At 51.4% G+C, this 21,445-nt stretch overlaps 2 protein-coding genes across 31 annotated transcripts in view; both read right to left on the bottom strand.

The window, feature by feature from the left end:
* Positions 1 to 21,445, bottom strand: part of ARID3B (AT-rich interaction domain 3B) — a 491,508-nt gene that overhangs the window by 326,390 nt on the left and 143,673 nt on the right. The gene's annotated exons all lie outside the window — the stretch shown is intronic.
* CCDC33 (coiled-coil domain containing 33) overlaps positions 1 to 21,445 on the bottom strand; it is a 118,816-nt gene that overhangs the window by 45,216 nt on the left and 52,155 nt on the right. For 14 of the 29 annotated variants that reach the window (XM_084968735.1, XM_084968740.1, XM_084968738.1 and 11 more), the window contains 3 exons: positions 20,756 to 20,877; positions 19,451 to 19,522; positions 7,157 to 7,351 (listed from right to left, as the gene is read on the bottom strand). In XM_084968735.1, coding sequence (XP_084824861.1) covers positions 7,157 to 7,351; positions 19,451 to 19,522; positions 20,756 to 20,877 — 389 coding nt within the window. Of the gene's footprint in view, positions 1 to 6,117; positions 6,519 to 7,156; positions 7,352 to 19,450; positions 19,523 to 20,755; positions 20,878 to 21,445 lie in introns of those variants that run through there. The other 15 variants (XM_084968739.1, XM_084968736.1, XM_084968751.1 and 12 more) reach the window with 3 other exon arrangements.

Here is a 21,445-nt window from a genome sequence, read left to right on the forward strand (position 1 = left end):
GAGGAGAATGGCCCACCAGGGAGATTCCAGGGTGGGGGGAAGGAGGGAGGAGAAGTGGGTCAGGGGTCTGGGAACAGCCCTTCTGGAGAAGGGGTCAGAGTGGGGAGGCCTGGAGTCTGTGTGCTTTTCCCATTTTATTCTCCATTTTGAAAACCCCCATCAGTGACTATTAATAAGCCTCCTGCAAAGTGGACAGCCCTTTACAGTTGCCAATGCACTGTCATCCACTCTCTTGTTAATCCTCCCCGCAGCCCACAGAAGCGGGCGTCGGGGGCGGGGGGTGTCTCCTCCAATTCACAATGAGGAGACAGGCACAGAGAAGTGGAGTGATTTATCCACGGCCGCACAGCTCCTGAGTGGCGGAGACAAGCTCAAATCTGCTACGGTGAGGTGAGGAGGGGGAGGAGGGGTCTGCAGGGGAAGATAACAGAGACGCAGGCAGGGTGGGATCCTTATTTCTTCCTTTCCATCTCCCTCCCCCTCCCTTCCTCAAATGCTTGAGATGCACTCTCTCTTTTTCTCTGTAGGAACTGGAGGAGGAGGAGGAGGACAGACTTGGGAGAGGAGGAGGGGGGAGCTGGTGCACCTCACAAGATTTATTTTTAGAAAGCCCCAAGTGCCAGCATGCAGGGCTCACCACTCCTGGGCTTCAGGAGTGCAGGGGAGGAGTGAGGAGGTCTGGAGCTGCAGGAGCTGGGCCTGGGAGGGGCCGGGAGGGCGAGCGGGATCTAGGGCTTGTGTGTGGTGAACATAGGTCTCTAGGTGGGCCTTGAGGCCAGGGGGCCAGAACAGGGGTCTTGCAGAGTGGCAGGGACAGAACACTGACCTGGCAAATGGAGCCACAAGCACTGGGCAGTAGAACTGGGGATGATGGAGACTGAGGTGTTGGAGCAGGAGGGATGGGGTGACAGTGATGTTTCAGAATGCACTTAGTGGCCTGTAGGGAGAACTGAGTCAAGGGCATCTGACTGGAGGCTGTTGAGGTGGGCACTAGAGGGCTGTGCCTTCTTTAATCTCTGTCTTGCTCTGTTTCTCTTGTAGTTTCCCTGCCTCTTGTGGTACAAAGATTTGAGCAGGGCTCAGACTCTCAGGTTCTGGGTGATCTGCCTCCCAGGTTGGGTTCGGTGTCATCTGGCTTACGGGGTGGCGGAGGGACCAACCCCAGGCTCCTGGGCTTGGTGAGGCCATTACCCTGGGCTGATGCTCCTGCTACTAGTTGCCACTGACGTGAATAGTGTCCATACTCAGACGACCCACTGCTGGCAGCTGCCTCCTGCTCAGGACCCATTGCCTGCCACCAGGTGGTGACCAGGGATCCAAGGTTAGGCCTGAGCCTCTCAGCCTCTCCAGGCTGCAGATTTCATCCTGGGCTAGAGCCTGGGGGCAGGACCAAGGCTCCAGTCACAGCCCAGGAGTCCCAGGGGCCTTTGGAACATCTGCTCCAACCTCTTCTGCTGACACAGGAAGGTACTGGAGCCCAGACAGGGAAGGGAGTTCAAGGTCACTTCAAGAAGGTGGTGAAAGCACTGTGAGTGCAGGGGCAGGGTGGAGCCGCATTGATGGGCAGAGGGTGTGTGCCCTATGGCTGTGGGGTGCTGAGGGGGCTGAGGTTGCAGCCACCTTGAAAGGAGCAGGGCTGGGCATGGGAGGGCCCACGCCATGACCCCATCCTGATTTGCCTGGAACTGTCTCGGGTTTAGTACAAGTTCTAAGTCCTGGGAAAACAGGGATGGTTGATCACCATAGGGCCATGCCAGGTACTTGCAGGATCAGGCTCACAGGTGTCTCTGCTACACTGCCAGCCCCTTCTGAAGGCCTCTGCCTCATCTGACCCTGAGAGGCAGGAAAGTCAGGGTAAGCAGCTCTCCATTACAGATGGAAAGATCAAGGCTCAGAGACATAAAGTGCTCTGAGCCACCCTGGGAAGGTATGGCAGAGCCATCTCTCCCCCTGGCTGGTGGGGAAGCAGTCCCTGGGCTGGGGAGGGACTCCTGTGATCTGAGCGGGAGCCACAGCTTCTCTGGCCTTCCTGCCTCTCCTTACCTTTGAAATAGGGCCCATTTTCTTGGGGGAAGTGGTGTCCAAAGGGTCTGGAGTCAACCTACCAGGTTAAATGGGATGCGGGAACCTGGGGAAGGGGACACAAAGAAACTGGGAGATTGCGGGAGCACTCTGGGTTCAGCAGACTCAAGATGGAAGAGAAACAAAAGTGTAATGCAGGGAGCAGGGAGAGCATGTGGGGACCAGGAAGGGGAGAGATGAAGGGAGGGGGTGAGGCTTTCAAACAGAATGAAGGAAATGAGTTATTCCAGTGTGGTGAGGTTGGAAAAACTCCACTGAATCTTTAAACAACCCTTGTCAATTATTCATCTGCTGGTATGAGGGCCCTTGGTCTGCCACAAATCTCCTCTGAGCAGTGGAGGAAAGGAGGGAGGGAGGGAAACTGGAGGGAGGGAGGGAAGGGGGTTGATGGGAGAGAAAAGGGCAAATATTTACTGGCTGTCTGCTGTAGCTCTTGCCTGCCGGGGAACTCCCAGAGCTCAGGGCCTTGGCTTTTTCCACCCCACCCGCTTTGGGCCCCTGCACAGTTGGGCATAGCTCTGGGCACCTGGCAGGGGTAGGGAGTTCTTTTTTCCTGGCTGGTTGGAGGAACTGCTGATGTAGCTGCTGGCAAGTGACAATCTGGTCAGTGGCAGGGGTTTTATGAGCCCCTGTGAATGGAGCCAGGCCTGTCTGGAGGCTACACGGAGCTCCTCATGTCACCAGCTCTTACCCAGTGTCAGAAGATATTGCCTGGCTCAGCATGAGGTGGGTTTAGGGCATGTAGGGGTAAACAGTGAGGTGGGTTTAGGGCAAGTTGTTTAGTGCTTGGAGAATTGTCATGTTTGGGATGACTCTTAATACCTCACTCTCTATCCTCACTTAATAGCCTACCTCTTCCAAAAAAAAAAAAAAAAAAAAAAAAAAAAAAAGATTCCCCAGGCTGCTCAGAAGGGAAGTGAAGGCTTCCTCTAGCTCTGCCCAGGCCTTACACTTGTCTCAAGGTCACAACCACAAGAACCTGACCCTAGTGAGGTGGGTCCACTCAGGACTGGAGCTTTGCACCACTTCGACAAAATGGCACTTGAAAGTCTGTGTCAAAATCATGTGTCCTGGATGAAACGAGGAAGAATGGATTGAATTGCAACCCAGGCATGAAGGCAGATCCAAGGGCATATAGTGGGGGGCATCCCATAGAGGGGGCTGTGGGATGGACCAGCAGGCCCCAGGGCAGCAGAGTGTGTCTTTGGCATCCTCCCTGCAGAGAGGGTGCAGACCCTATATCCCTTCTACTCTCCTCTTTGTTCCCAAGGTTCTCCAGAAAATAGTCAATTTCCTATTAAGCTCTGGAGGAAATCAGCAGTAGAATTGTTTCTTGGGCTCTCGGGAGTGTGCTATAAGACCAGACACAGACTAATGCACTTCTGGAATCAGGGGATGCTGAGAGGCTCACAGCCTGGATACAATGGCTGAGAGCTGAGAGACAGCTAATCATTTGCTCACTGCACAACTACTGCCATGTCACTGGGGTAAACTGCTGTACCCCCTGGCTCTGTTGCTGGTGGCCACTCCCTGACTGCATGTCCAGGAGTCACACACCTTGGGACAGTGCCATTGCTGCCTGGATGTGTCTCAGTGCCAGTCAGGCATCTTTCACTGTTCTGTGATTCTTTCTATACTGTACACGCCATGTTCTGTGCTCATTGTTCCATGACTGCACCTTCCTGTACCGAAGTGCTGTGCACCGTTTTGGATCTACTGCTATGCAACTACATGCCACTGCTCCCTGACTATGTCCTATATATAGCTTGTCACTGTCTCTTGGTTGCATGAGCTCACCCATTGCTATGTAATTTTGTTTGGTTGCTATGGAACAGTGACCCATTGCTACATGCTACATGCTACCTGTACACTGTTGCTACCCACCCACATTCTAGTGCTTGTGACTGGGCAGTACTGGCTGCATGAGTGTTTGTCTGGGTTCTACCCTGGTCGTTCTGGGCTCTGCCTAGGGGACTGGAGCTGGAGCTGAGTCTCTAGGACCCAACCAAGGAAAGTGTCAGAGGTGGGAATAACCAGCATGATAAATCTGTGCAGAGAGCAGGGTGGAGGAATGATGTTGTGCAGGACTGAAGGAGGCAAGGAAAGGAGGGTAAGTTGAATGGAGTCAAAAGTCAAGAACAAGGAAGTGACAGGCTGGCCTGCGACAGGATAGGAGTAGTGCCCTGACTGACAGGGTTGACGAGATAGGAATACTGTCCTGCTGCCCCGAATACCATGTGAGTGTCTGAGTGACCCAGTGGTGTCAGGTTAGCCGCAGCGTCCAGGCTGGGCATGTGGGCCTCTGCTGCCATCACTCAGCTGTATGCAAGGCACCATGGGGTAGTGGAGTTAGGAAGCCCTGGGCAGGTCCTCCCACTGCTGGGCCTCCTCATTGCCATCCTTTGTAAAATTAGGAGAATGGACTGGATTAGTCTATGGTTCTTTCTGATGCCCTTTTCTAGCCAGGGGTTCAATCACATGGCCCCCAAGGCATTTACCTACATGTGCTGGGTGAGGCCTGGCCTGGGCCCTGAAGCCCAGAGATGAGGAAGCCAGTGTGCTTGGTTCAAGGCCTGGAAGGTGTGGCTGAGTGTACTTAACTCTTCCGCAAGCCAGAGAGAGAGCCAGTGCTTGTGGCCTTGCCAGGTACCCAGCAAGGCGGGGAGTAGAGGGACCATCCCACCACTGGAAGTGCTGGGTGATACCCAGACAGGGCAGGCATGAATTAGGTCTCCATGCGGAACACTCACACTGTCTCTGACATGGTATAGGGCAGCCCTGAGCCCCCTTGTTCTTACTCAGAGCATCCCCAAATCCTGACGTAGTGCCCTTGGCCCTCTTGTTTCTCCTCCTGCCCTCTGTCACGAACGATGTTTACTTAACCTCTTGCTCAAAAACAATTCCTCCTTACGGCTAACTTTGACATCTCAAGCGCGGTCTATTCTCATCTCCATGGTTAAACCTTAAGATAAGATTGAGACTAGCTGACTCACTACCCAAGTTATTATCCTTTAAATATTAAAGGATATTAAAAACATACAGTGTTGGAATTGCCCAAGTAGTGAATCCATCCTATAGGTAAAGGCCCTTTCCTTCTTAGCTCTGCTTTTGTTCTCCTTCTTTCCCCCATTATCATCATGAACATTATCACCACTGTTGCGATTTATAAGCATAATGAAGACTCTGATGCATTCCATTCCAACACTTCCTACACTTACCTCCCCAAACAAATACACAATATTAAGTCATCTCTAATTTCTCTCAAATAATCCAGACCCCAAGACCCATAGATCTAAACTCAGACTTGGATCTCTTGCCCAGCAGAAATGTTCACCAGACTCCAAACCAGGGAGGGCCTGCCATGCATGGTACCAGGAGTGGGGCTCATACCGCTCCTTCCTTGGTCCCACTGGGTACAGCACCTAAGATAAGAAGCTCATCTTGGAGTTCCCATCGTGTCGCAGTGGTTAACGAATCCGACTAGGAACCATGAGGTTGCGGGTTCGGTCCCTGCCCTTGCTCAGTGGGTTAACAATCCGGCGTTGCCGTGAGCTGTGGTGTAGGTTGCAGATGCGGCTTGGATCCCGCGTTGCTGTGGCTCTGGCATAGGCCGGTGGCTACAGCTCCGATTCGACCCCTAGCCTGGGAACCCCATATGCCGCGGGAGCGGCCCAAGAAATAGCAACAACAAAAGACAAAAGACAAAAAAAAAAAAAAGAAGCTCATCCTGCTTCCAGAAGCAGTGTGAGGTCTGCATCTGGCAGTGAGGAGGGGCCTCCCTGGGTGAAGATGGAGGCTTAGTGGGTTCAACAGGGGGACGGGGCGTTGGGTAGGGGAGGGGATGCCTTTGCCTGTCTTGGGCCTTCCTGTCTGCTCTTCCCCTCCATAGCACCTTCCCTCTTCCTTTCTTCTCTGGTCTTTTCCTCTTCTTTCTCCCTTGCATTATTTCTGCTCAGAGGCACAAGAGGGATGTCAGAGGCCAGGCTGTGGGGGCGGCAGGCATTGGCTTATTTATGCTGCCCGAAGTCTCCAAAGTCACGTCTGAATCTTTATTTTCAACCCAACTGAAGGCTGAGCTGGCAGGTCAGGCCTGAGCTGCTTTCCAGAGGGGGAGTGAGAGGAGGACGGGTGAGAGGGGGGTGAAAAATAGCTGTGAGTGTTTTGGCACCTGCCAAGGACAGCTCTGCTTGGGGTGAGCAGGAGCACGCCACATGGGAGGATCCTGGGTGCTCCACACCCAGCAGGCAGCACCCTTCCTATTCATCCAGTGGGACATGTTCCAGGAAGATGCAAAGTGCCAGGGGAAGATGTGGAGGCTGTCAGTGGAAGGGGGCAGGTCCTGGGAGGAGGAGGTCCAAGGGATTCCCTATGGGCCAGTGACCCTGGCTCAGGCCTTTTCTCAGGATCTTCCAGAGCAGTGTTCCCCATGGGCTCCGCTGTGGAAGAAGGGAGGAAGCTACACATGAATTTACCTATGGTAACTGGGGCATGACCTCAACTGGGGCCTTTGACTGGACTGTCTTACTGGTGGCCTGCCCTGGAGCTTTCTGCATCAAGGGGCTAGGACTCAGCACTGAGCCCTCATCAGATTAAGGCATCACCTTGGCTGCTTTTACCTGCCCCCCTTTCCCAGCAACTGGTCAGTTGGGGACAGGAAGACATACCAACTCCCATGATCAAGGGCACAGACCAAAGGTGGTGTCCTCTTTACTTTGTCCCAATTTCCTCTTTCAGAAATTAAAACTAACCTCTTAGGGGCTTCCTCTTACTCAGAGGATGAGCTCTCAAGGAAATTCTGAGTTGATGACTATTTGAGTCAGAGGGACCCAGTTTTACAAATGTTGCAGGGGTTTGTTTTGAAAGAAATCATTTGGAAATTCCATTCAGAAGGTAAAGAAACTGTAAAGTGAGGAATCTACATCTTCCACCAGTTTAGGGTGACTCACATATGGAGGTCCCAAAGGGGAGGTCCACTCACCACCTGAGAAGTGAGTAGCCCACAGGTGGCAGGCAAGCCCTTTCCTCGGATCCCATCCCCACTCTGACTCTCCTCGCTCTGCGGGGAGACACTCACCATTTTCCGGAACATCTTAGTCACCTGAGGCTCTTCCTCTGCTTCCTCAGAGGTGGATGTTCTGAGACCAATCGTGGAGCTCACTGTGGCCTTGGACCCGGATTCATGGATGGTATCCAGCTCCTCGTCTAAGATCTTGGGGTCCAGGATGGGCAGAACCATGTTGTTGTTTGGTGTCAAGAAGCTTTTTGGCCTCTGGGAAGAGAAGGTGCAGAAAAATTGCTCTAAGCCTCTGTACCACAAGTGTGCCTTTTACACTCCCCAAACCCTTCCTCCTTGTGGTTCAAGGAGGCCCTGCCCTCCTGGCTCTGTCCATTCCTACCACCTGCCCCTTGCTCCCTGGGCTCTAATCACATTGTCCTTGCCTTTCTTCCAACAAGCCAAGCTCTGTCCTGACTCAGGGCCTTTGCATCTGCTGTTCTCTCTTCCCAGACAGCCTCACAGGTCTTTACATGCTATCCCCTTCTCATCATTCAGGGCTCAGCCCAGATTTGATCTTCTCAGAGAGGCCCTGCCTTTGAGATAGAGGCCCACTCCATCGACACTAACCCTTCCTCCAGCATACTCTATTTGTGTTTTCCCATTTTACTGTGTTCGTAGTACTTATTCTACCAGAAAATCCATTTCCAAAAAATGACTGTACTTTTTTTTTTTTTTTTGTCTTTTTGCCATTTCTTGGGCCACTCTCATGGCATATGGAGGTTCCCAGGCTAGGGGTCAAATCGGAGCTGTAGCTGCCAGCCTACACCAGAGCCACAGCAAGGCAGGATCCGAGCCACATCTGCGACCTACACCACAGCTCACGGCAACGCCGGATCATTAACCCACTGAGCAAGGGCAGGGATCGAATCTGCAACCTCATGGTTCCTAGTCGGATTTGTTAACCACTGCGCCATGAAGGGAACTCCCCCAAAAATGAGTGTACTTGTTGACTGAAGCCCTGGATGACCCCGAGGCTGACTTTGGCATGGAATGCACTTCATAACTTAGACTTCTGGGGCTGTTTTGTCCCTGGGTATTAGGCCTGGCTGTCTCTCTCACCCACTTCTCTCAGTAATTTTCATTCATTTGGAGGCTCCCCACTGAACACACCCTCTGTGTAGCATCAGAATCAGATGGTTTGGGGTTTTCTGGTTGTCTGCGTGTTTTACATAGGGAAAAGCACTGCATCTGTCTCCTATTCAGAACAGCTGAACACCAGATTGGCTGGAGCAGGAAAACTACAGAATGTATATTGGATGGATGGGTGTGTGGCTGGATGCAGGAGGGAAGGAAGGGAAGGATAGCTAGAGGAAAGACCAATTCCCCATTGACCGGCTGGCCCCTGGGGCTGGGGTGAGATGCTGATTCAGGACCTGTAATGACATTTCTCCTCATTTCCAGGCAGAAAGCCAATCTTTATACCCTGGATTTCATAGACTGCCATATAATCCAGTTAAGGGAGGAAGCGGACGTAATGAAATCAAGGGAGAGGTCTCCAGAGGAGCCCCCATCAGTTCTGAAAGCAGGGACACTTTGCTGAGAGTCCCTTCCCCCACAGCCTATCTCCCTGGCATTCACCCTGTGTGGTCCCAGCAGCAGCTTGGTCAACTCAGGGACCCAGAGCTGACACTTATGGGGTCCCTGATCAGAGCGGGATACCCACCAGGTACTGTTTTTGTGTGGCTTCTGAAATTATTATGTATAACCCATTTAATTCTATCACAAAGATAAGTAAAAATGAAACAGACCCCTCAGTCCAGACCAGTGCTTCTACCCCACTGGTCTCTTGTGGGCAGGAGGGCTGTTCCAAGAAGGGAAGGACAGGTAGAGTATTATGAACTTCAGTCTATTCAGCCCACCTGACCCCCCGGCTACCCTTCCTGCAGCCCCTGCCAGTCTCAGTGGTTCTGCTCTGCTCTGCCCTCTTCATGGCTGACACTGGCCTACATCTGCTTCCACAGTTGCTTCGTGCCCGTAGCCCCTACCCCCATCCCACATGTCTCCTGCCCACATTTCCAATCCCTGCCCCAATCAGCTTTGCCAGGATCCAAAGTGGGTGGGTGACTTTTATAGGAAAATCTTTACACTTCCACATAATGCAGGCCTGGCAAAGAAGGTCAGAGGTAGTTGTTCTAGTCGTGTGATGTGAGGGACCCCAAGAGGGCCACAGTGCCTCATACAGTGCTTAAATTCTCCCAAATAGTTCCCTTCCTTTAGGGTCATCATTGCCTGTCCAGACTCAGCTTCAGTGTGTCCACATTTTGGGGATGGGATTGTGCCTTTCCCTCCTTGCTCTTATAGAAGGAGGCTTGTTGATACTACAGGGAGGAGCCAGGCTGCAGGTGGTGGTGGGTGGGGTGGAGGATGGGGGTTGGAGCAATGCTAAAATCAGGGTCGGGAGAAGATAGAGCTCCCTATTCAGGGCTGGTCTCACCTTGCCTTCCACCTCCCCCACCCCCTCCCCCAGCTTTCCTCCAGGGGTTGGGGGTAGAGACTACTGATGCATGCCACAAGTCTGTTTGTTTGATTATCTATTTGCCAGGCTTGGCCAGGCCTGTGGAGGCAGCTTGGGGCTGACAAGTGGCCCCTCACTCTGTGGCTCTGTGGCTGCAGCATGTCTTGCTTCATTAAGGCTGTAATTGGAGACCTACTTTAAAAACTCAAAGTGATGCACAGCCATGCACTGGCTCAGACTCGGCACCCAGTCTACCACTCCTTGTGGGGCTGCAGCTGCCCCACACCGCATGAGTGTATGGTGGGGAAAAGACACTCCTTCTTCACCATTCTCAGCCCTCATTGTTGCCTGCAGAGGAGGGTCTGTTGAGTCAGACCAAGCCAATAGCATAACAGGCTCAAGGCCTCTTGGGTCACCTGTTTCCCCCTCCTTCCCTAACATTGTCTGCCTCCTTCCCACCCACTGCATCCCCTAGATCCCTGATCATGCAAAATGCAACAGTTCCAGCCTGCTCTGGCAATTACAGACTAGCCAGGTTGCAGCTGCTGTCCCCGGTGCTGAAAGTGCCCGCCTTGCATCCTGCCCGCCTCTCACCCCGCCCTGAGCCTTCTTGCTGGAGCGCAGAGGCTCTTAATTCAATTAGCTGGCCCTGAACCCTCCCCAGGGAGCCCGGAGCGGAAACTGACAAATTCTGTTTAACAAAGACATTTGTCCCCCGCCCTGCTGGCTTTGGGCTCTGCCCGCCTGTATCCTGCTCATTAGGTATCTAACAAAGTGCGTCCCAAGAAATCTGCTTCCAATCGCTAGTAATTCAGGAGGCCTGATGCAATTTTCTCCCTGATAAGGGTGTCTCGCCCGCTGGCAAGCACTGTAATGAGCCCAGTGCAGTGGATCCCCCATCAGTTGCTGCTTTGTCATTTCCTGTGGCTGCAGTTGTAGGTTCTTATCTCTTCAGCTGAAGGCGAGGCTCAGACAACTCCCTTCAAGAGGGCTTGCTGCCTCCCCTGCATATCCTAAGCCTCATTTATGACAAACCATGTGGTCTTGCAGCTGTGGTGGGGTTTGAAGCTCTGAGTCTGTCTGCCAGCCAAGACAGGCCCAAGTGTTAATCCTCACAGGGGCCGTGATTCATTCTCCAGAAAATGGTGTCAGGGGGTTAATCTAAAAGCAAGTTGTGGGTCAGAGGAGGGGAGCCAGTGATAAAAGATTTTTTAAAATTCTGGCAGGGTTTTTAGTATTAAATGGAGCTCTGTTTCTGGCTCAGGGAATAGCCTGTTAGCTCACTCTTGTTAGTTTGAAACCTGGTCTTTCTGCATGAAGTCTTTCCCATTGGCATATTTAGAGAGACCCAAGGCATAGGTCAGATCATATCCTACTGCTGCTCAAAGATCTTCCTTAGCTTCCTTTTACAACAAAGTCTAAACCCTGCATCCTGGCATCCTCTACAATCTAGGCCCCATCTAACCCTCCTGTCTCACTGTCCAAGATAGCCTCCGCACATTCCATGCACTCCAGAGATGCCAGGCCTCTGTGGCTTTGCACTTGTGGTTCCCTCTGTCAGAAGCTCTCCTGCCTTGCCCATTTCTAAGCTACTCTTTGAGGCAGAGCACAAACCATGCTTCTCTATGGCCCTTTCCCTGACCTCTGTATGCTCGATGCACTTACCTCAACTAGAACTCTTAGCAAGATGGATAGTGGTGATCTTTTGAGGTGCTTTCCTGCTTGGCACAGGTTAGCGATCTAATAAATGATTGATGAATTCATGCCTGAATGACCTTGGCTAGACCAGGTCATTTTCAGTTTGGCTGAAAGGAGGTCTAGGCCATGGTAGTCTGGCTTTGAGTTGGGTAAAATGCCAAGAGCAGCACCCACTTTCTGAGGTTTGGTCTGGAAGCCTCTGTCCTGTTTCACTTTCTCCTCCCTCTTCTTCAATCCAACAGCTATGCACTGTGCTCATATGGAAAGCAGAGCAGGCCAGGAGAAGGCCTGAATGTCCAGTTTCTTAGTCATACCCACATCCTGACTCAATTCACTCCATCTGTGGCTGGGAGTTACAGGTTCACATTCTCAAGGCAACACAGGATGGTTGGTGAGACTTTTGGGATGAGCCTGCAGTATGACTCTGGGTTGACCCTTCCTACACTGACCTAAGAGCTCACAAGTCAAGAAGCAGGTCTTTTTCTCTCTCCTCCACAGGCCTCAGCTCAGGGCTCTGGCCTCTGGAGAGATGATTATCTGTCTCTTCTCCATTTCTTCAATTCCCTGAAAAACTGCTGTGAGACCAAATGTGGTGCTGGTGACGTTTATCTTCAGCACTTGACAAGGTCTCCTGATGTCCTTATAGATGTGAATCTGGTGGAGCAGCTGTCATGAGGGGCAGGCGCCGAGTGATGGATTAGCACAACTCTGTCGTTCCCTTCCCCCAGGAGTCCTGTCCTCATCCCTGATGAGTTCAGCATGTTTGTCAGCAACTTAGGTGAACAATAGCAAGCACTCCCTTTACTGCATGTCCGTCTGTAAGACCCTGTGCTGGGCACTTCCACACTGTCCCTCATTCAATTTTCACAACATTCCTGGCTGGTAGGGATCACAACCCCTTTCTATGAATTCAAGAGGAAGATCAAGAATTCAAATCTAGGAGTTCCTGTCACGGCTCAGTGGTTAACAAATCCGACTAGGAACCATGAGGTTGCGGGTTCAATCCCTGACCTCACTCAGTGGGTTAAGGATCTGACATTGCCGTGAGCTGGGGTGTAGGTCGCAGATGCGGCTCGGATCTGGCGTTGCTGTGGCTCTGGCGCAGCTCCGATTCGACTCCTAGCCTGGGAATCTCCACATGCCACGGGCGCAGCCCTAGAAAAGACAGAAAGACAGGAGTTCCCGTCGTGGCGCAGTGGTTAACGAATCCGACTAGGAACCATGAGGTTGCGGGTTCGGTCCCTGCCCTCGCTCAGTGGGTTAACGATCCGGCGTTGCCGTGAGCTGTGGTGTAGGTTGCAGACGCGGCTTGGATCCCGCGTTGCTGTGGCTCTGGCGTAGGCCGGTGGCTACAGCTCCGATTCAACCCCTAGCCTGGGAACCTCCATATGCCGCGGGAGCGGCCCAAGAAATAGCAACAACAACAACAAAAAGACAAAAGACGAAAAAAAAAAAGAAAAGACAGAAAGACAAAAAAAAAAAAAAAAAAATCAAACCCAGATCTAAGGATGGGCTTTTGGGTGCACATTGCCAAATGATAGACTTTAGCTGCACCAAAGGGGAAAATGTGTTTGCAGAAAGAGAGTGACGGTCCTATTCTACCCACCAAAGCTGATTCAGCTCCACAGTTTGGGGGGACACTTTAAGAGGAATGTCGTCAAGATGAGACAGCCAGGGGATGAGAACCAGAAGCCAGTGTGACAAAGAGCAAATAGAAGAAGGAGAGTTGGTCGGGCTGGAAATGACACAACGATTCACAAGGGCTGACACAGGCATGGGGGCTGAATTCTCTGAAGCCAGTTTCAAGAAGGAAAAGGCAGGACTGAGGGAGACAAATGGAGAGAGGCAGGAGGAAGAGGTTTGCAAGGAAGCTGAGAGAGGCTGGAGAAGGCTTCTTGAGAGGTAATGAGCTTCCTGTCATGAGAAGTGAGCAAGTAGAGTCTGTAAAACCCTGTGGTCGGAGGGAGTGTCAAACTCCCTCCCTGAGGTAGGAAGGATGCGGGGACGGTTGCATGAGAATCAAGCGACAGTGTGGGGAGGAGTATTTGTATCCAAGGTATGAGGCACTACTGAGAAGAGTTCAGATTTTTGGTTGTTTGTTTTTGCTTTTCAGGGCCACACCTGTGGCATATGGAGGTTCCAAGGCTAGGGGTCGAATCGGAGCTACAGCTGACGGCCTATATCACAGCCACAGCTGCACCAGATCCGAGCCATGTCTGCGACCTACACCACAGCTCACAGCAATGCCAGATCCCTAACTCGCTGAGTGGGGCCAGGGATTGAGCCTGCAACCTCATGGTTCCTGGTCAGATTTATTTTTGCTGTGCTATGATGGGAACTCTGGGGTCAGGTATTATAAAAAGCAGGCAGGAACCTCTAATGATGGGATGGCAAACCTTGCCCCAATGCTGAACATCTGTGATCCAAGGACCAGGCTGGCCCTGGAAAAGCACAGGCTCCCCGTCTCATTTACCTGTCCCTAGCTTCCTTTGGTTGTATGGGAAGAGCCCTGAACTGGGCCTAGAGTCTGAGCAGGTAGGGAAAGGGTACCTGTGAAGGGTACCTGTTCCACTGTCTCCTGCCATGTGGCCTGGGAGAGTGGGAGGACAGGGAGGGTAGGGGGTTTAGGGTGGGGTTGGGGACCTGTGGGTAGGGCAGGGAAGACAGGCAGGGATGTGAGGTTGAAAGAGGGGAAAGGGTATTTTTCTCTGAATTCACCATTGTCCTTACAGTAGTGTTTTCAGAGCTGGAGTCTTGGGGGTGGAACAGGAGCTCCCAGAGGATAGAACTGGCTGGCAAGGCTGCTGTGCTACCCTGGACACTGGGCCTTCTGGACAGCTGGGCTCAGTGAGGAAATAAGAAGCTGGCTTGTGTCAAGGCTTCTCTGAGGACCAACCCAGGGCTGTCATGTTTGATTTTCCAAAAATCTGTAACATTTCATCAAAACTCAGCCTGTCCCCTGCCCTCCATTCCACATTTGCTAAAGAGCCACTGGTCCCCACTCTGAGCTGGTCTCTAGAGAGAGTTTTGTAAGTGGTCTGAATAAAAACACCAGGACAGCCTTTTGCATGGCATCAAAGACCTTCCCACACCACCTTGTGAGGGGAAAAGGGAAAGGGAAGGTCAGGTGGGACGGACTGTGGGAGATGCCCCTTCCCTCAGTGGGGAGTAGCAGGTGCCACCTTCTCTTTGCCTTTAAATGCACCCTTCCTGTGCCAAATCCAAGGAACCAGTGGTTTTCAAGTCTTCCAGCATCTCTCAGGGTTGTGAGCTGAGGAGTGGCTACCCATCTGGGAGATGCTGGTTCTGCCTGGTACCCTGGCACCCTGCCTGGGCAAGACTCTGGATCCCAAATCCCAGCTGCAAGAGGGGACTTGTTGCCAAACACCCAGATGACAGCATGGATTTGTCCCACTTCATGGGGAGGTACATTTCCAGGCAAGGAGGCAGGAACAGACACAATGAGCACTTACTGAGTGCGTGCCAGGCTCCAATCCACATAGTCAGCCTAGGAAACCTGGTCAGTTGTCTCACTTCAAAGAAGCTGACTGCAAGCTGGAGGGCATTCAGGATGCCATGGACCTCTTCATTAAAAAAGGCAGGGTGCTTAGCCTGGAGAAGCACAGGCTCCTGGGGGACCTGACTGCACTCTTCAAAGAGAAGAGGCCAAGATCAGAGGGGGAATGGAGGAGACCAAGGGTTTACTGGTATATGTGGAGCAGCATAGGCGCATAGGTTCTCAGAGTCTAATGGACTGCCAAGTGAGCCCCTATAGAACAGGCACTAAAGGGAAGTTTTTTGTGTCTATGCAGATGTGTTTGTGTGTTTCTAGCTTTTTGTACTCATCTACATCCACAACTCCAGCTTAAGGCAGATCACTCTGGGCAGCAGGTATCCATAGAGAAGTTCCACCAGAGGGAAAAAGCAACCAATAGAGCCAGAGTCAATCACAAGATCCCAAACCAGGAGATGGCTCTCTCTTACCATTCACTGGGACCACAGGTTTTGTTGGCTAGTCTGCCTGCCAGCATGCTGGATGGCTTCGGAGGAAGCTTGCTGGGCTTGCACTGCAGCTCGGGAGGGCAGAGCCAGGACCCTGGGGCAGAGGGAGGACCCTGGAGGTAAGGGTGGCTCAATGTGGGGTGAGCATTTCTATTAACTGCACCGTAGCCAATGAGCCCTGGGACAGGCTGCTTCTGGAGGTAGCGAGCTCCCTGACATGGCAGAGCAAGAAGACAGGCTGTGACAATCACCCATGGTGGACAGCATCAAGGAGATTCCTGTCCAGGGTGGGCTGTCCAGACACCTCTGCAGTCTCTGCCTATTTGGAAATTCCACAACGTTCCTGTTCCTAAAAGTCTGAGAATGGGTGATGCGGAAGCAGTGGGTGTGGGGAAACTGTTTTCACCAAAAATGTCAATTAACCAGGGTGGCCTCTGCCCAAATCTCCAGGCCATGGAAGCTTGCAGGAAAAAAGCTGTGTCCTTAAGTGGAGGTACACAAATAGGACATGCTTTTTTTTTTTTTTTTTTTTTTTTTTTTTACTGAGTTATCATATATTTTATTTATTTTATTTTTTATTTTTTTAAATTGTTGTTTCCCCAAGGACATGCATTTTTATCTGTCCTGAAGTATTTCCTCTCTGTAGCACAGCGACCATGCCCAAGGAGTTGCCCCTAAGATGGAATTATTTAGCCAGGTGGACAAGGGGCCCTAAAAGGCCCATCACCACAAGTCCTTCTGCTGGTGGAGTGTCCACAGGACTCTAAGATCACCAGGCTTTGGGCAGTGGCTCTTGAAGCTTTGAGCAACAATGTTTGATTATTGATTTAAACAATGGAAGAATCGATGGTTCTGGACCCAGGTCTGGTGCTGCCTTCCCACAGGCTGGAAAGCAGAGATAAAGGCTGGGCACCTCCAGCCACAAATTGGTGGACCACACCTTAGGTAGAACAGTAAGATGGAAGGAACACAGTCTCTTTGTTACAGCAGCTTGGTGGGACCTTACTCAGATAGCGCATAGAATCCAAAGAGCCTGTTTGAGCACTCCCTATCAAGTCACCCCATTTGAGTTCCTTTTTTTCCCACTGCACCCATGGCATGCAGAAGTTCCTGGGCCAGGGATGAAATCTGTGTCACAGACCTGAGTTGCTGCAGTGATAACACTGGTTCCTTAACCCACTGTGCCACAAGGGAACTCCCTGTTTGCATTTTATCAGGTCTCATATCATGAGCTGATTATCTACTAATGAATTGATCTGCTCATTGTCTAGTCCACCCTTCCTTCTCTTTAAGAATGCAAGTTGTATGAAGACAGGGCCTTTGTTTTTTTTTTTTTTTTTTTTTTTATCTTTTCAATGTAAAATCCCTAACCCATAGGACAGTATCTGCCTCACAGCAGGTGCTCAGTCAAGACTTGCAACTGCATGGAGAACAGTGGTGGTATTACAGTGAAGGCGATTGTGAGGAGTGGAGCCAGGGATGCGCCTTTTAGACTTAGCTGCAATGTCATCTGATCTGTTCATCAATGCTTTCCCACCATGTCTTAGGGAGGAGGATGCCAAAAGGGCTCAGATACTAGCAGAGAGCCATGTCCATGCCAGAGGAGGGTAAATTCAAAGTTTATGGGCTCCATGGTTGCCTCCCTCTCCTCACTGCAATCCACAAGGGCAGCCAAAATTCTAGTCCTCATCAAATATATATGGAATAAAACAATGAATGAACAGGTGCCATGCCTGCAAGAACCTTACACCAAGTCTATACATATTAGCTCTTAATATGCAGGCCCCCAAATTGGACTTAAAGATTTTAGAATCAAAGTGACTCAGTGATTGGCCAATTCTCGGATAGTTATACCAAGAAACAGTTTAACCACAAAAAGATTTCGCTTCTGTGTGTGCCAATGCGAGTGTGAAAACATCTTTGTGTCAGTTTGCATGTGTGTGGGAGCATGTATATGTGCATTAAATGTGTGCAGTCTTGCAGAGAAGTGTGTATGTGTGTGTGCATGTCCGTGCACACGTGACTGGTGGGTATTCAAATGTGACTGTGTGTATGAATTCTTGGCTGTAGAATCTGAACATCCTCCAGTACTATTTTTCTGGTACACACCCAATCTTGATCCCCTTTCTTTTCCTTTCTTCTCGGAAATCCATTACTGAAAGGTTTTTTTTGTTTTGTTTTGTTTTTTTAACCCGCCTCCAGGGGGAGGGGGCTGGGCAAAGAGGAAGCTAAAATCACAAGGCCCAGATCAAAACACTCAGCAGCTAAATGAATTCGGCAGCATTTTCCCGCATGACTTGGAGGGATAATTTAGTGAGGCCGCCAGCTGGAAGGAAAGGGATTAATTCTGCACTTAGCACAGCTCCAGTGAATAATTCATCACTGGGACCTCTGTGCCCAGCCCCTGGGCAACTGGAGGAGTGTCCTGCCCACCTGCCTGTTGCCTGCCTGGGTCCCCTAGGGCCCTGACCAGCGGCACTTGATGGTCCTTTTGGTCCTCAGAACATATGTGCCCCAGCGAAGGGTTAGGAGGCAAGGGGAGGTGAGGAAGGGGCTGGCAGTGGCCACTGATGGACTCTAGACCCTGAGAAAAGCCGCGGAGGGCTGAGTTCCAATATGGAACATTTTTTCCCAAGAACCCTGCTTCCCCTTTCTTGGGGTCTTTTGTTGCTTCTGTGTCCTCCCTTCTCAGTAACTTCTCCGTCCTGTACCTGGTTTGGTGGTGATGGTGGTGGTTGGGGTGGGTGTCAGATTGTATCTAACAAACTCCCTCTCACCAAGAATGAGAGGAATCTCTAGAGGGCAATGAGGCACATTCCACAGTGGAGAGTGCTAATGGGAGCTTTCAAGTCCCCACCAGAGGCGCTTTGGGGAGATACTCTGGGGCTGGTACCTTCCCAGAAAAACCCTGTAGACCTTTCCTGAAGGAACCCCCTGTGTTCTTTACAGGTAGGTCACAGGGCCAAGTATTACCCTAGAGCTGGTGGCTATTTTTCCAGGCATAGGAAGCTAGCAGGAGTGGACTGATCCAGACATCAGCCCCTGCAAGCATTTCTGGGGTTCACCCAAGCTTCACATCCCACATCCCACAAACTGCCTACATCCCAGCTTCATGTCTATCCCAGTGCCAAAGAGAGAAAAATGGAAAAATCCCAGCCTGTCTGGTACACTGGATGATCTGAGTCCACTCCAGATTCAGAGCCCAGGTACAGCTGCTAGAGGAAGACATCCCATCCTTCAGGTAGGGCTCAGGCCCGGGGAGGGTTTCTACTTGGGCCAACCCAACAGTGGTGGGCAGATTCCAAAAATGAGCCTCCAAGATTCCAGGCCCTAATCCCTGAAACCTGTGAATATGATGAGCTATCACTCCTGTGACTATGTTACATGGCACAGTTGACCTTAAGATGGGGACATTATCAGAGTGAGCTAACCTCATCACATGAGCCCCTTTAAAAGCAGAGCACCTCCTCTGGCTGCTGACAGAGGAGAAAGTCAGAGAGCTCTGAAGCGTGAGGAGGATTTGACACGCTTGCTGGCTTAAAGATGGAGGAGGCCTTGTGAGAAGGAATGTGGGCGGCCTTCAGGAGCTGAGAGAGGCCCCCAAGCTGACAGCCAGCAAGGAAACTGTCCCACAACTGCAGGGATCTGGCTTCTGATGACAACCTAAGTGAGCACATATTTCCCCAGAGTCTCCAGACAGGAACAGGCCCCTGCCAGCACCTTGATTTCAGCCTTGCTGTGCTGGATTGCCTACCTCCAGAAGTGGGAACTCATATGTGGGTGCTGATTTAAGCCACAAAGTTTGTGGTAGTTGGCGATGCAGCAATAGAAGCTGATATCCTAGTTCATCCTTGTGAAACCCTGATCCCAGTGAGCCAGGCTTGGTTTGGGTTAAGATAGAGGCTGACTCCCAGGTCTGGGAGGCCCTCTGCTCTCAACTGTCTTCTTCCTAATCTCACTTTTCCCTCTGATTTTCTGGAGCCTACAATCACCCTCAGAGATTTCCACCCCAAACAGCAGACCCCTCTTTCCAAAAGCCCCTGACCCCAACCCCTGAGCAAGGTAGTAATCGTGAGGGAGGTTGGAACCCACTGAGGGGCTACAAGAGCTGGCCCATGGCTTCCAGGCCCTGACCCTCCCCTTACTCAGAGTCTTACCTCCGAGGAAAGTAGCTGGAGGGAGAGATCCACTGTGGGGGCCTCACCATTTATGGTTTTCAGCCTGGTGTTCTGGAGAGGAGAAGGAAGCAGTTGGCCACCCAGGCCAGGGCAGGCAGCTTCTGCCTCTACTCTGCCCACTGTTCCAGATTCCTGAGGAAGGTGTTTGCTGAAGGCTGTGCCCAGAGAGTGGGAGGGAGGCGGGAGCTGGTCTCCCACCTCTGCCACCCCACCACCGTTCCCAACCCCAGGGAAGCCCTGACTAGCACCTCCAGACTTGCTTCCTTCCAGATTGGGAAGATCCCATGTGTTAAGGTCTGTTATGTCAGGGTGACCAGAAGTATTTTAGAGAAAAAGGTGGCAAAGAAATAGACAGTGATGATAATGATGTCTTCATTCTTACTGAGAGCGTGTTCTATTCTAAGTGCTTTACAGGTATTTCCTCCAAAAAAATCTCATAGCAACACTATGAAAAAAGTACTATGGGGAGTTCCCATTGTGGCTCAGTGGTTAACGAATCCGACTAGGAACCATGAGGTTGCGGGTTCGATCCTTGGCCTTGCTCAGTGGGTTAAGGATCCGGTGTTGCCATGAGCTGGGGTGTAGGTCGCAGATGCGGCTCAGATCCTGCATTGCTGTGGCTCTGGCGTAGTCCAGCGGCTACAGCTCTGATTAGCCTGGGAACCTCCATGTGCTGTGAGAAGCGGCGCTAGAAAAGGCAAAAAGACAACAACAACAACAAAAAAAAAAAAAAAAAAAAAAAGAAAGAAAGAAAGAAAGAAAGAAAGAAAGAAAAGTACTATGGCTACAAAACCATTTTATAGTCAGGGAAACTAAGGCATTGAGACCAAGTAATTTTTCCATGGTCATGCAAGCTGGTAAGTGGTAGAACCAGACAGTCTGGCTCTAGCTATACCGAGAGATCACATACAGCATCTTGTACTCATTTGAGAGATGGGTACTCTTAAGATTCAGAGAGGTTAAGTAACATGCCCCAGGTTCTACAGTGAGGACTAGGGCAAGTCAGGATTTGAACCCAGGTTTGGCTCGTTAAAAGTCTGAATTCTTGCTGCTTTCCCACAGGGCCTCCCCATGCTTCTCCCAAGTTGCATGGGGGCAATTTCATCACAAGTCCAAGACTGAACTTTGGTGTTAGGGGTCCTCCTCACACCTGTGGTCAGTGGTCAGATGCCTTGTGGGGGACCTGGTGGAAGCCCTGGAGAAGCCAGATTCACCTGTGTTGGCGGAGCCAATTGGGGAGGGGTGGACCAGCCATGGACCGTTGGGAGAGTGGGGGGTACTCACGGTGATGGGGAGCTTCTCCACACGCAGCCCATTCAGGCCTTTCCCTGTCAGCATCTTTTGGTATAAGTGGCTCTTTAGTGGCAGCACGGAAATGCCGAGGGGCTTTCTGAGGGTCCAGGGTTCTGTGGGGGAAGGACCAGCTGGGGCTCCTGCCAAAGCCCCCAGCCCAGGCTTCTTGGATCCCAGCGTCTGAGGCCCCACTGGAGCCCATCCTTCGGTACTTGACATCTAATTCTACCATCCCTCACTGTTTCCTGCCTCCTGGCCTTTCCCTGTACAAACCCCCTCCTCCTCCTTTGCCCTTCAGAGCTTGTTGAGTTCAAGGCCAACTCTAAACACAGTCTGTGTCTCTCAGTATTTATATAGATCTCCCTTATCTCTCCCCTCTGGGGGCTTCACTCTTATAGTGTGGCTATGACTGTGGATCACTGGGTCTCTGAATTCTGTCTCCCCACTAGACTGTAAGCTCTGAGGGCTCCATCCCCTCCTTCTTCATGGACAGGCACATGGGGAAGGGGTGGTGGTGTAATAGGAACTCACGGATTTGGTATAAATACAGGGCTCATGTGTCCTAGCCCATTCCCCAGTGTTGCCATTTGGACAAGGAAGCCAGCCAGGCACTCCCCAACATGTCTGCATGCCCTAGAATGGGGGGGGGGGGCTCCTTCACCTGCTCCCGCAGGAAGTAGG

Source organism: Sus scrofa, chromosome 7 (assembly GCF_054392235.1).
Source record: "Sus scrofa isolate SSC_HxYL_T2T_F1_AM1 chromosome 7, Sscrofa_HxYL_maternal_Yorkshire_Landrace_v2.0, whole genome shotgun sequence".
NCBI lineage: Eukaryota > Metazoa > Chordata > Mammalia > Artiodactyla > Suidae > Sus > Sus scrofa.